The 12266-nt window shown below is 40.1% G+C and overlaps 2 protein-coding genes across 3 annotated transcripts in view; one reads left to right on the forward strand and one right to left on the reverse strand.

Moving 5' to 3' along the window:
• Positions 1-12266, reverse strand: part of LOC113645130 (tripartite motif-containing protein 16-like) — a 664889-nt gene that overhangs the window by 526218 nt on the left and 126405 nt on the right. The window lies entirely within an intron of this gene.
• On the forward strand, positions 3266-8968 carry LOC113648633 (E3 ubiquitin/ISG15 ligase TRIM25-like). Of its 2 annotated transcripts, none has more exons than XM_047820381.1 (6): positions 3266-5319; positions 6800-6895; positions 7061-7294; positions 7474-7633; positions 8160-8213; positions 8425-8968. In XM_047820381.1, exons 1-6 carry the CDS (start codon positions 4726-4728, stop codon positions 8946-8948), a joined length of 1662 nt encoding a protein of 553 aa, XP_047676337.1. In that variant the 5' UTR covers positions 3266-4725; the 3' UTR covers positions 8949-8968. The 2 variants fall into 2 exon arrangements, with proteins under 2 accessions (XP_047676337.1, XP_047676336.1); XM_047820380.1 differs by having other exon boundaries at positions 3273-5319; positions 8154-8213.

The following is a 12266-nucleotide window of genomic DNA, read 5'->3' on the forward strand; positions in this document are numbered from 1 at the left end:
TGGTCATTAGCACGGTAAAAAACCTGCCCTGGGAACTAAAGGACAATTTATCAAAGTCATATATTGTTGATTGATGCACGGATGGCTGCGTAGGGATTGTTTAATTCATCGCCATTGTTCTCTGGACGCTGATGGTGGGAAAGGCCTCACCCACAACCAGTGTTCCCCCTCCCTTCAAAGACAATGTTATGCAATTATATGATAGCAATCCATACTGAAATACAATATTACCATGACGACAAAAACCATTCTGCACAGAAAACCTGTCAAGAAAATTAAATGTGAAAGGAAAGAGATCAAGCATTATTCTGCGAACAAAATTGCTGCACTTGATAATGATTACATTGCACTCCCAGATGTTATGACTCAAAAGACAATACCTGTTTACAAATGTAATGTTCCATGGCAAGAGGATATTGAGAAATGGCCGTACCTGCAAAATATTAAGCTCCACGGCATTGATGCTGAAGTTGAGTTGCTTATTGGCACAGATGCAGCCAAAGTAATGGAACAGTGGGAGCTGATTAACAGGACGAGGGACCCTATGCTTTTCGGACCTGAGTTGAATGGGTCCTTAATGGTCCCCTCCGTGTGGAAGGCAGGAGTAAGATTGGCTGTAATTTTTTATGTGGATGATTGTTTAAAATCTCTGCCAACAAAAGAGGAGGCAATACAAATGGTGCAAGATTTGACAGCTCTCTGCAGTAAAGGAGGAGTTAAAATTTCAAAGTGGCTCAGTAATAGCCGTGCTGTGCTGCATACAGTCTCAGAGAACAACAAGGCAAAGGGAATACTGACACATTCAAATTCAGTACCTCGCTTCAAGAGCAGCCACAAACAAGAAGAAGAATACTGTCAGTAGAGAGCTCGTTGTATGATCTTTTGGAATTTCTGGCCCCATTCACAATCACTGCCAATGACTCGCGATAGTCAATGCATGGTCGAAGCCCTCCGTCCTTCTTTTTCCTTTTTCACAAAGAAGAACCCCGACAATGCCGGAGACACAGAATGTTGGATGAACCCCTTCTTTAACTCCTACTCAATATACTTATTCATAGCCTCGGATTCAGGTTGTGACAGCAGGAAAATCCTCCCCTTGAGTGGAGTGGTGTTGGGCAGGAGCTCAATACAGCAGTCCCCAGGTCAATGTGGCTTTGACCTTGCTGAAGGCTTCTGCAAGGTTGTAATATTCAACAGGGAGGCAAGGAACAACAGGAATGGTAACTGCGGAGTTAATTTGGAGGCGTGTCTTAGAGAGCTGGTAGTGTTGAGAGCAGGCTTCGTCCCTGTTAATGATTCATGGCTATCTCCACGAGATGACCGGATTATGGAGTTTCAGCCATGGCAGTCCCAAGATGAGAGGGTGGCGAGGAGAGGTCATGATGTGGAACCGGATAAGCTCGCTGTGTCATGCGCCCACTTGTAATTCAATGTCCTTGGTGCTGAATCTTATGAGCCCTTTTCTGAGAGGTCGGCCATCTATCGCTTCCACTGTTTAACGAACTCCTCCGTAATTAAATTGCCCGCAGCGCCAGAGTCAACGAGAGCCAAGAGATTAATGTCTCTTCCCTGCACCTTTAGCCGTACATCAAACTGAGTGCAGTTTTGAGAACAAGAGGAGAAGACTTTCAAACTCAGAGTGTTTGGCTTGTTGGGTGGTCTGGTGGGACAGGTAGCCAGCAGATGTCCAGTTTCACCACAGTACAGGCAGAGTTGGTGACGGAAGCGTTGCGCTTTCTCCTCGGATGTGAGGTGAGCGGATCCGCGTGGCATGGGCTCTGTATTCTCGGTCTGTGGGCTTCGTGTGGGGGTTCGACGAGTTGTCAAACTGGATGGACAGTTCTATGAACGCAGAAAGGTCACGACAGGCGAGTTCGGTCTATAGCTCACGGTTCAATCCCTTGCGGTAAAAGAGCTTGAGGGGTCTCTCCTCCCAGTCTGCCTGAGCCACAAGGGTTCAAAAAGACGAGGGATTAATCCGCTGTGGTGCAATCTCCCTGGGAAATATTTGGTAATCGCTCCTCTGTGCCCTCTCCTTCAGCGGGGTGCTCGAACACGCTGCGCATCTGGGTGCGGAAGTGGCTTAAGGAAGGAAACACGGTCCCATCCTCCTTCCATACCACGATGGCCCACTCTAAAGCCTTCCCAGGAAGGAGCGTGCACACCAAGGCTATTCGGCTAGCATTGGTGGGGTAGAAAGAGGGTTGTTGTGTGACAAACAGCGAACACTACATCAGGAAGCCCTTGCACTTCTCCGGATCTCCGTTGAACTTGTCCGTGAAGGCGAGCCGTGGGTTAGCGGCTGAGGAGATCGCGTAGGCGGTTGTAGGTGATGACACCGGTGGCATTGGGTTTAGCTACGCAGAGATGCTTTGCAACGTGTGCAGCGCTGCGACGAGTTCACCCGTGAGCAAGGTAAGCCGAGTTAAATGCTGGTGCTGTCCGGCGATCTGCTGGGCTTGGGCGGATAGCTCCGTCTGCTGGATCGGTAGACAGCGAAGTCTTCTGTGATGATAGCTCATGATGCCGAGGATCCATTTTCAAGCTTTATTAACAAACTCGTAGTACAACAGGCAAGGGTCAAAACCAGCAAACACAGCAATGTAGGAGAGACAGAAATCGCAGTTGACATATGGGCAGAAAGTCAGGACAGGCGGCAAACAATCAAACAGGAAAAACAGAACAAAGTAATAAACCCGGAAATCACAGGAAATAGAATGCTCAGACTGACAGCCGTGGCAAATCGAGACTTCGCACTGAGGTCAAGTTCAAGTGCATCTTTATAGGAAGTGGGTGATTGGCAGCAGGTGGCGGTGTAATCATTCCCGGTGAGAGGATTATGGGAGATGCAGCACTGAAACTGTTAGTACTCGAGGGAAGGTTCCCTCTGGTGGCGATCGGAGGGAGAGGCAGGTGCTGCAATCATGACAACAACGTTCTATGGGAACTATTTTATGACCCTTATGACCTTAGTGATAAGTATGATGGCCGAGAAGTGCAAAATACATCAACAAATCCGAAAACAAAACAAGTCAGACAACCCGGAAGAGGTAGGTATAATTTGTGAATGGAAACTTACCGATCATCGGACGAGACACCTTTCATTCACCTGTATATCGTGAATGACAGGTGTCTTGTCCAATGATCGGTAAGTTTCCATTCACAAACTATACCTACCTTTTCCGGGTTGTCTGAATCATTGCACGAAACACATTAACAAACCCGAAAACACAACGACAATTCAGACAACCCGGAAGAGGTTGGTATAGTTTGTGATTGGAACACGTACCGATCATTGGACAAGACACCTGTCACTCAAGGAATACATGAAGTTCAACAGTCTGCCGCAGGGAAAAGTTGGAATTTGTGTGTAAAAATGTACAAGATGTATTGTCGGTAAGTTTCCAAGTTTATGAAACCTACCGTTTTCGGGTTGTCTGACTTGTCGTTGTGCGTTCGGATTTGTTAATGCGTTTTCAGATTTGTTAATGTGTTTTGCACTTCTCGGCCACCGTAGATAAGGAAAATATCATAAAAATGTAAAAAGAAAAACATTTCCGGAATGCTCCGAGATCCAGTCTTCGTGCAGTTTTATGAAAAAGAGAAATGGAAAGTCAGAATGTGATGAGAATTTCAGCATGACTATCCATCTGCACCATTTTTCTCTCTCTCATGGATCATCTGTTACCTGCTTATCCATCCATCAATTCATCAGTTCATCCATCCATCCATCCTTCCATCCATCGATCTTTCATTACCTTCTCATCTTTCCACAGATTACCTGCTTATTCATCCATTTCTGCCTCATTCATACATGGATCCATCCGTCAGTCTGTCCATCCATCCATCATCTGTAACCCTCTGCTGCAAGGCTATTGAAAGGAACGTGTAATTGTGATCATATTTCTCCTGCACTAACTTCTCTTCATTGGCTACCAGTGCATTTTAGGATTGATTTTAAGCTTTCAGTGTTTGTTTATAAATCCTTGAACAGTCTTTCTGACCTAAGCCTTAAACTTATCTTTCTGACCTTATTAAACCGTACGTTCCATCAAGGTTACTTAGGTCTATGGATAACTTACTCTCGGTTGTCCTTGGAACAAGGATGAAGCATAAGGGTTGATGGAGCATTTGCAGTTACTTCTCATAAGCTCTGGAATTCATTGCCATTGTCAGTGAAGCTCTTATTAAATCTAGTCTTGTCATTGAACTCAGTTTAGAAGTGAATGTGTTGCCTTTGTTATTTCAATTTTTCTATGTCTGGATGTTCAGCACCTTGGGTTTTCCCCATTTCTTTGTCCTAGACATAAAAAATCTTATTACTCAAGCTTATTACTTAATCTTATTACTCAAAACATTTTTAGACTTGAATTCTCTGTCTACTTCCTGTTACAGATCTTAAAATAAAGGTCACGGATACTCTGGAATTTTTAAATAATAAAGCTAGTGAGTAAAGGTTCTTAAAATTATACCTTTAATGTCAGCGATAATTTAACTTATTTAAATACACAAACTTCTTTTTAGGTCATTTTAATTAATCTGTTTAATCATCTAAAATCACAGAAACTCTCCTGTTGTGTAACTAAACATTCTCTTTAAAGTCTGAGCTCCTTTTCTCTGTAAAGCCACACCTCCTCTCTCTATTACACTAACACACTGAACCAGGAGGTTCATTTCAGAGAAAAAAAAACTTGTAGATCTCGCTCTCGGTGTGAGTGCAGGAAAATGGCAGAGGCCAGTATTTCAGTAGATCATTTTTCTGTGCATCAGTTCAGCTGTCCAGTGTGTCTGGATCTCCTGAATGATCCAGTGACTATTCCCTGTGGTCACAGTTTCTGTAAGGTGTGTATTAATACTCACTGGGATCAGGAGGATGTAAAGCGTGTCTACAGCTGTCCACAGTGTAAAGAGACTTTCACTCCAAGACCTGTTCTACGCAGGAACAACATGCTAACTGGAGTGGTAGAGAAACTGAAGACTGAACAAACTGCTTCTCCTGCTCACTGTTACGCTGGACCTGGAGATGTGGAGTGTGATTCCTGCACAGGGAGAAAATACAAAGCCGTCAAGTCCTGTCTGGATTGTCTTGCCTCCTTTTGTGAAGATCATCTTAAACCTCACTATCAGTCTCCTGCCTTTAAGAAGCACAAGTTAGTTGAAGCCTGTGCAGAGCTCCAAGAGAAGATCTGCTCTGAACATAACAAACTGATGGAGATCTACTGTTGTACTGACCAAAGATTCATCTGTTACTTGTGTCTGATGGATCAACACAAAGGTCATGATACAGTTTCAGCTAAAGCAGAAAGAACTAAAAAACAGGTGAGAACTGGATATTAATATTCTTTTTAAAGTAAATTTCTACAAATTCTATTTCTAATCTAATTTCTATTGAAGTGATCTGATTGGTTATATGACTGTCATTCAGTGTAAGGTGGATTTTTAGTAAAAGTCAAAGTGTGTTTTGTAAAGACGTGTGAAACAGCTCAGACCAGTCAGTGTACTTTAAACAGCCAACGGCAAAACAATAATGATGAAGATACAGTATTTAACACTGTCATGTGCCACTTTATTCTGATTTCAAAGTCTATTTTGTTTTACTTCTAAAAGTGTTGAATCTTCTTTAAGAGACATTTATATTTACTTTATGTGACCAATAGCATGTGAACCATAAGGTAGAAATTCCTAATTTTGATAATTAAACTGAGAAAGACTACACCACCCCCACTTTAACAACTTAGTGGGAGAAAATAAGACAACCCGCTCAAGCAATTCAAATGAATGAATTAGAAGCCAGAGTACAAAGGAGTTTACAATTTATTCAACAGCAATGGTAAAATACAAGCTCCACATATACAACGACTGTCAACAGCTCCCCCTACTGGTTCAGATTTAAACACCCACTAGGCATAAAGGAATGAGTTCTAGCATTAATAAAAAAATAAACACACAATAAAAAAATCACACCAAAATGAAACCTGTATGAAACATATTTCAATCACACCTCAAATCCAAAAAATAAACAAATAAGCAACTCAAGAACTCAATACCTACACAAACCCACAGCGCAAACCCAAGTACAGGGAGATCAAACGTATTAAAACAGGAGCGTATAATTCCCCGTTATATTTTATCATGTATAATGGTGTAAAGAAATACAAAAAAATGGAAAAGAGAATAAATGAAAAATACAAAAGGAAAGAAGCAGTGGTTGCCTAGTCAACAGCCAAAAGTACTCCTATAAATAAAAACACCTTTAATACATTTCACTTAAAACAGAGCATCAAATATACGTATAATGTATATGTATATAATGTATATGTAAAAGACATGGACATTTCACCAATCCAAATTACACACCTCCTTTTAAAACAGATTGAGCCCAGCTGCCTCATTTGAAGAGAAGCTTTTTCCCTTTTGTCCAATATGAATAAAACTAGAATAAACAGTTATATTTTAACATTACCATCTCTCCATATTACACAATAAAAACCCCACACTTCAATGAGAATAAAAGCAGAATTATGTGCTGGCTAATGATATCAAGTGCTATTGAGCAATTGATTATTTGTTACACATCCTGTTCTGGAACTGTAGCAACACAAACAACTATTAATTCCAGCAATATCCCGCAATTATACGTTTCAACTCTGAAAAACAACACTGCAACATATTTACCTGACAAATGACACTCCTTAAGAATGCCCAGCAGTCACTAAAGTCACTAAATCCACCAAATTGAAGAGGCAGAATATCCACAGGTTTTATTTCCATTAATTGAACATATTGTATTTGGTCTCAGAATGAGTTAAAGGAGGATCAGATGAAATCCCAGCAGAGGATCCAGGAGAAGCAGAAGAAGGTGCAGGAGCTGAAACAGACTGTGGACATTATTAAGGTGAGGAGGAAACTGAGAGATTCACATAAACACACACATTATAGTAACTGTGAAATAAAGAGTTGATCTTTAAATGGCCCTGTTTGTGTGTGTGTGTGTGTGTGTGTGTGTGTGTGTGTGTGTGTGTGTGTGTGTGTGTGTGTGTGTGTGTGTGTGTCCTTACAGAAGCGTTCACAGGCAGCAGTAGATGACAGTGAGATGATCTTTACTGAGATGATCAGCTCCATGGAGAAAAAGCGCTCGGAGGTGACAGAGCTGATCAGAGCTCAGGAGAAAGCTGAAGTGAGTCGAGCTGAACGACTCCTGGATCAACTGGAGCAGGAGATTGCTGATCTTAAGAGGAAAGTCACTGAGATGGAGCAGCTTTCACACACACACGATGACATCCACTTCCTCCAGGTAACACTCACTGTCTGATCTACAGAGGGCGCTGTTCCTCACAAAGTTTCCTCCTAAAAGCTCATTACAGCAACAAGAAATGTTCCTGTCTGAGATCACAAGTGTGTCTTTGTTCTGATTCAGTCTGAGATTCATTCGTCCACTTTTCTCCTTCTCTATGATGTGTTTCCTCTCTGTAGAGTTTCCCGTCTCTCTGTGTTTCTCCTGGATGTGACGACTCACTCAGCTTCACTGTCAATCAACATCTCTCATTTGATGGAGTGAGGAAATCTCTCTCAGATCTGAAACAACGAGTCGAGGAAATCTGTGAGGAAGAATTCAACAAAATCAGACCAGAAGGTGAACAAACAAACATTGTTTCTGTATCACAGTAAAAAGAGCCATAAAATTCATCTAACAGAAATAAGAAGTAAGCAGGAACAAGACTGCAGAAAATCACACAGTATTAGCATCAGTCTTGTAAATGACATCAAGATCAATTTAGCAGATAAACAAAGTACAGATATTACATGGAGAAAATCGTAGCTGATAAATAGAGCGGGGCATAGAAGACTTTATTATCGCCACATGTACATTACAGCACATATCTTTACTTCACATATCCCAACTGAGGAGGTTGGGGTCAGAGTGCAGGGGCAGCTATGATACAGCGCCCCTGGAGAAGGGAGGGTTCAACCCCGATCCTCCGATCAACATCCCAGAGCTTTAACCAGTTGAGCCACCACTGCCCCATAATAAATTGAGATGGTAACGTTGTTGACGTCTGAAATAGACGTAAGGAAGCAAATTTTTCACATTCACACATTAAACTGTTTCCACGTCATTTTTCTGTCTCCATTTTGTCTCTGTGTCTCCAAAGCTGCAGCAGTTCAGATGGTTTTACCTTCAGAACCAAAGAGCAGAGAAGATTTTCTGCAATGTAGGTTTAACACACACACACACACTCACACACACAAAAATACACACACATACACACAAGTACACACACACACCCACAGACACACACAGAGCGTTAAAATGTCTGTATTGTTGATCTAAATCTAAGGATAGAAACACAGACAGGTGTCTCACACACACTTATTATAAATCCTATGATTAACATCTAACATGTGGACATTTTATTACTGTAGATTTCTGTTATCTGACTCTGGATCCAAACACAGCACATCCTGAACTCATTCTGTCTGAGAAGAACAGAGTGGTGACACGGAGTGAGACACAACAGCGATACTCTGATCATCCAGAGAGATTTAACTCTTGGATTCAGGTGTTGTGTAAGGAGAGTGTGTGTGGACGCTGTTACTGGGAGGTGGAGAGGAGCGGTAATGTGTTCATATCAGTGTCATATAAAGATATCAGCAGGAAAGGAGAGGGTAATGAGTGTTGGTTTGGATATAACAGTCAGTCCTGGAGTCTGTGGTGTTCTTCTTCCTCTGTCTCTTTCTGTCACAACATTCGGACTAAGCTTCCAGGTCCATCATCCTCCAGAATAGGAGTGTATGTGGATCACAGTGCAGGAACTCTGTCCTTCTACAGCGTCTCTGACACCATGAGGCTCCTCCACAGAGTCCACACCACATTCACTCAGCCTCTATACGCTGGATTCTGTATGTGGAGTAATGAGTCATCTGTGAGGTTTTGTGAACCAAAATAAAATGTTAGTAAAAGTGTTTAGACTGAGATTGTGAGAGGTTTAGATTTAGATTAGATTTAGATTGAGGTATGATATTTAATTTGTCCCTGAGCTACACTGGACATTCTGTGTGCAGAAACTGGAACAATAATAAATGCAGGATGTAGAAACAGACTATTTAACTGTATGCACTATTAGGATGGGTTTATTATATTTGATATAAAAATGTTCAATGTCTCCTCAGAAATAAACTTTACTCAAACTGCTCTGTCTTTCTGTGCTGCTTGCTGGTGGAAACACAACCTACTGTGTGTAAAAGACCTTTATTATATTATATTTAACAATTTTCTGCTTAACAGTTGAAGTAATTATACTGACAAGCGACACATGTTTTCGGATTGCGTAGGAAACCTTACGCGCCCCCACTAAGGAGTGTATCTTAATTTGCACGAGGTCGTGTTGGAAACACAAGATCAACTATTAAAAGTTGGTCTTACCTTGAACGCAGGTGTCCTTCGAAGTCCCCTCGGTCTTCTAACAAAGGCTCCTCTCCAAGGTCTTCTACTTAAACTATTGTTTGAATCTTTAAATGAAGGAGGCAGACTTATACCTTTTTGTCTTTTCAGGATCCTCACAATGGGAGGCCTTGTTTTTATTAAAAGTAGTGTAATACAAATAGGTGTGTGTAATATATGTAAAATAAAAAGAAAAAGATTACAAATAAAAACTTCCTTCAAATAATCAAACAGTACTAGAATAAGTAAAAGGTATTAAGATGCAAAGATTATAACAAACCAAGAAACACTCTCCAAGTGTAAACTTGCGTTTGTTCTTTGATGCAACTAAAGTACAACATGCACTAGGCTGCTTACAATAGAATGCACACTCAATGTGATACAAGGCAGGCTTTTATACTTTTTTACTGGGGCCAGATTTGGCTGTCAGGTTTGGTTGGCTTTGTGCCTTTTAGACGGCTACCATCTTATTTCATAAATACTTCTCGGTTTCCCAAACATATCTCGCCAGCCGACTCTGTGTGCGCTGCTAATGTCTTTTCTTTTCTAACCTCACGGTTAACACTTATGTGTTATGTGTTCAAATATGTGGTCATACTTCCTGCAACTTCTCAGGCTGTGATTATATAGAACTGAAGCTTTCTCTTGCCGTGGAATTTGACAGCAAGCTATAAAACCCTGCGCGTGCAGATTACTCCCCGCGAATACACAGAAGGCTTCACTTTTAACAGCAGGCCTTGAAACACTTGTGTGCAGATACTCTCAGTAATACACAGTAGGCTTTATAAGTGTTTACTACTAGAAAGTTTACAGTTAAATACACAAGATTAATCTAATCAACTCTATTACATGAGGATACATGATTATAAGTAAAAGAAAAGCATTTCAGTATTTTTCTTGAACATTCTGAAAATAAAACATAATAACACATAATGCATTATAGTCTTCTTTTTTCTTTTGGAATCCTCTTCCAGCTGTCTAGGTACAGCGTCTGATCCCTCGGTGTCTTCTTTTAAACACTCATATTCAAATCTTTCAACTCTTCAACCAATTCTTCAACCTTTTGGATTTTTACATCAATCTGTCTTTGTTTGTTCCCCTTACATTTAGCTTTTCTTTCCCTATTTCTCCTTCTCTTTGTATTATCTATGTCTATTGACGGATAAGTTAATAATTGGTCGTGGTGTACCTTGATATTTATTATTATTTATTTGCTGAGAACCAGTATTAAGAAAAACAGTATCAGGTATGTAGAGTCCTGTAACTCCATCCAGTACATGCCGGTGTCTGATAACATCTCTTGCATGCCGCTGGCTCACAACACAGTCCACTTAACATACTGTGCACTCTGGAATTATTCAGACTCCTTCCTCAATCCTTTACAATATGGTGACAGACTTCAGAAGTGAGTGGAAGAATAAACTGATAATAAACTGTATTTTCTCTCAGTTCAGTCTTCTGCGCAGTCGCAGTACAGAGCAGGAGTCACGTGACTTTGTTTGAGTTACGCAAGCACGCGCTCCTGTGAGAGAAAAACACTATGAAACAATGATATTTTCCATATTGTGAACTTATTTAATTTGCACTTGAATTTCAGTTCATGTTCTAATGCAGTTTCAAAATACAACACAAGCCCTCGTTTGGGACGCTTTTCATGAACTGTTCCACATGACAAACTAACTGAATAGCCCTGACTTAGAGATTTCGCTGAGGTAAATAGTGTTGGTGTGTCGTTTGGGAACGAGTCGATTCTTTGAATCCGTTTATCAAATCGGCTCTTGAAAGTTTTGTAACCTATGGAGTCGTTTAGGTGCTTAAACAGGGGAATTTTTTGTGGGCTGTGATTAAAAAAAAAAGGTATAACATCGTAATATGTTATGAAGGCTTTCGGAAAAAATATTGTAGCACAAACAGCAATTTGTCGGTTCTTTGATTCGGCTCAAAACATCTCTTGAACGTTTGGAACCGATTCACCAAACTGAAGAGTCGTTTTTGTGAAAATGAAAGATCTTTTTTAAACAATCTTAAATTGTTTTCTTTCTTCTTCTTCTTCTTTTTTTTTTGCAACGTCTTTTTATTGCAAACAAACATAAGTCAAATAACAATACAGAATCCCATTTTACATGAAAAAGGAGTAAAGTAAAAGAAACACAACAATAACAATAATACCAATAATTTTAAAAAAAGGAGAAAAAAATAAGAAAAGAAGTATTAACTTTCATCGTATATTTAGTTTTCTCAAGCTTAAAAAAAAAATGCTGTATCCTTTAGCCATTGAGAGTGGGATGGTGGGACAGAAGACTTCCACTGAAGAAGAAGGCGACGTCTGGCTAACAATGATGTAAAACTTATAGTTTTTAAATTGTTTTCTTTCTTTTTCCTTTTCTACTGAAAAAAACTCAATACTTTTTTATTTGTTTTCCCAAAACCTTTTAATTTTAGTACATTGTGATCTTTTGGAAGAGTCATTCTATTGAAAAGGTCAATAATAGATTGATGAAGGAGTTTCTATAAAATAGTAATGTTAGTGTAGTAGTTTCAACAGTTTTTGTATGTGAGATGTTTATTATCAATGCGATTTATTTTAAAGCACTAAAGCATAAGAGAATAAATTATACTCTGTGTTTTCTCCTTTTTCTCTTAGGTGTCGATCCATTAGCTGAGATTCACAGTGCCTTCAAAGACTAACAGCATGATAAAAAGACTAACACAAAGACTGACACAAAGACTGATATAAAAACTGACACAAAGACTGATACAAACACTGGTAAAAGACTGATATAAAGACTGACATAAAGACTGATATGAAGACTGATCTTACTTT

Source organism: Tachysurus fulvidraco, chromosome 11 (genome assembly GCF_022655615.1).
Source record: "Tachysurus fulvidraco isolate hzauxx_2018 chromosome 11, HZAU_PFXX_2.0, whole genome shotgun sequence".
Classification (NCBI taxonomy): domain Eukaryota; kingdom Metazoa; phylum Chordata; class Actinopteri; order Siluriformes; family Bagridae; genus Tachysurus; species Tachysurus fulvidraco.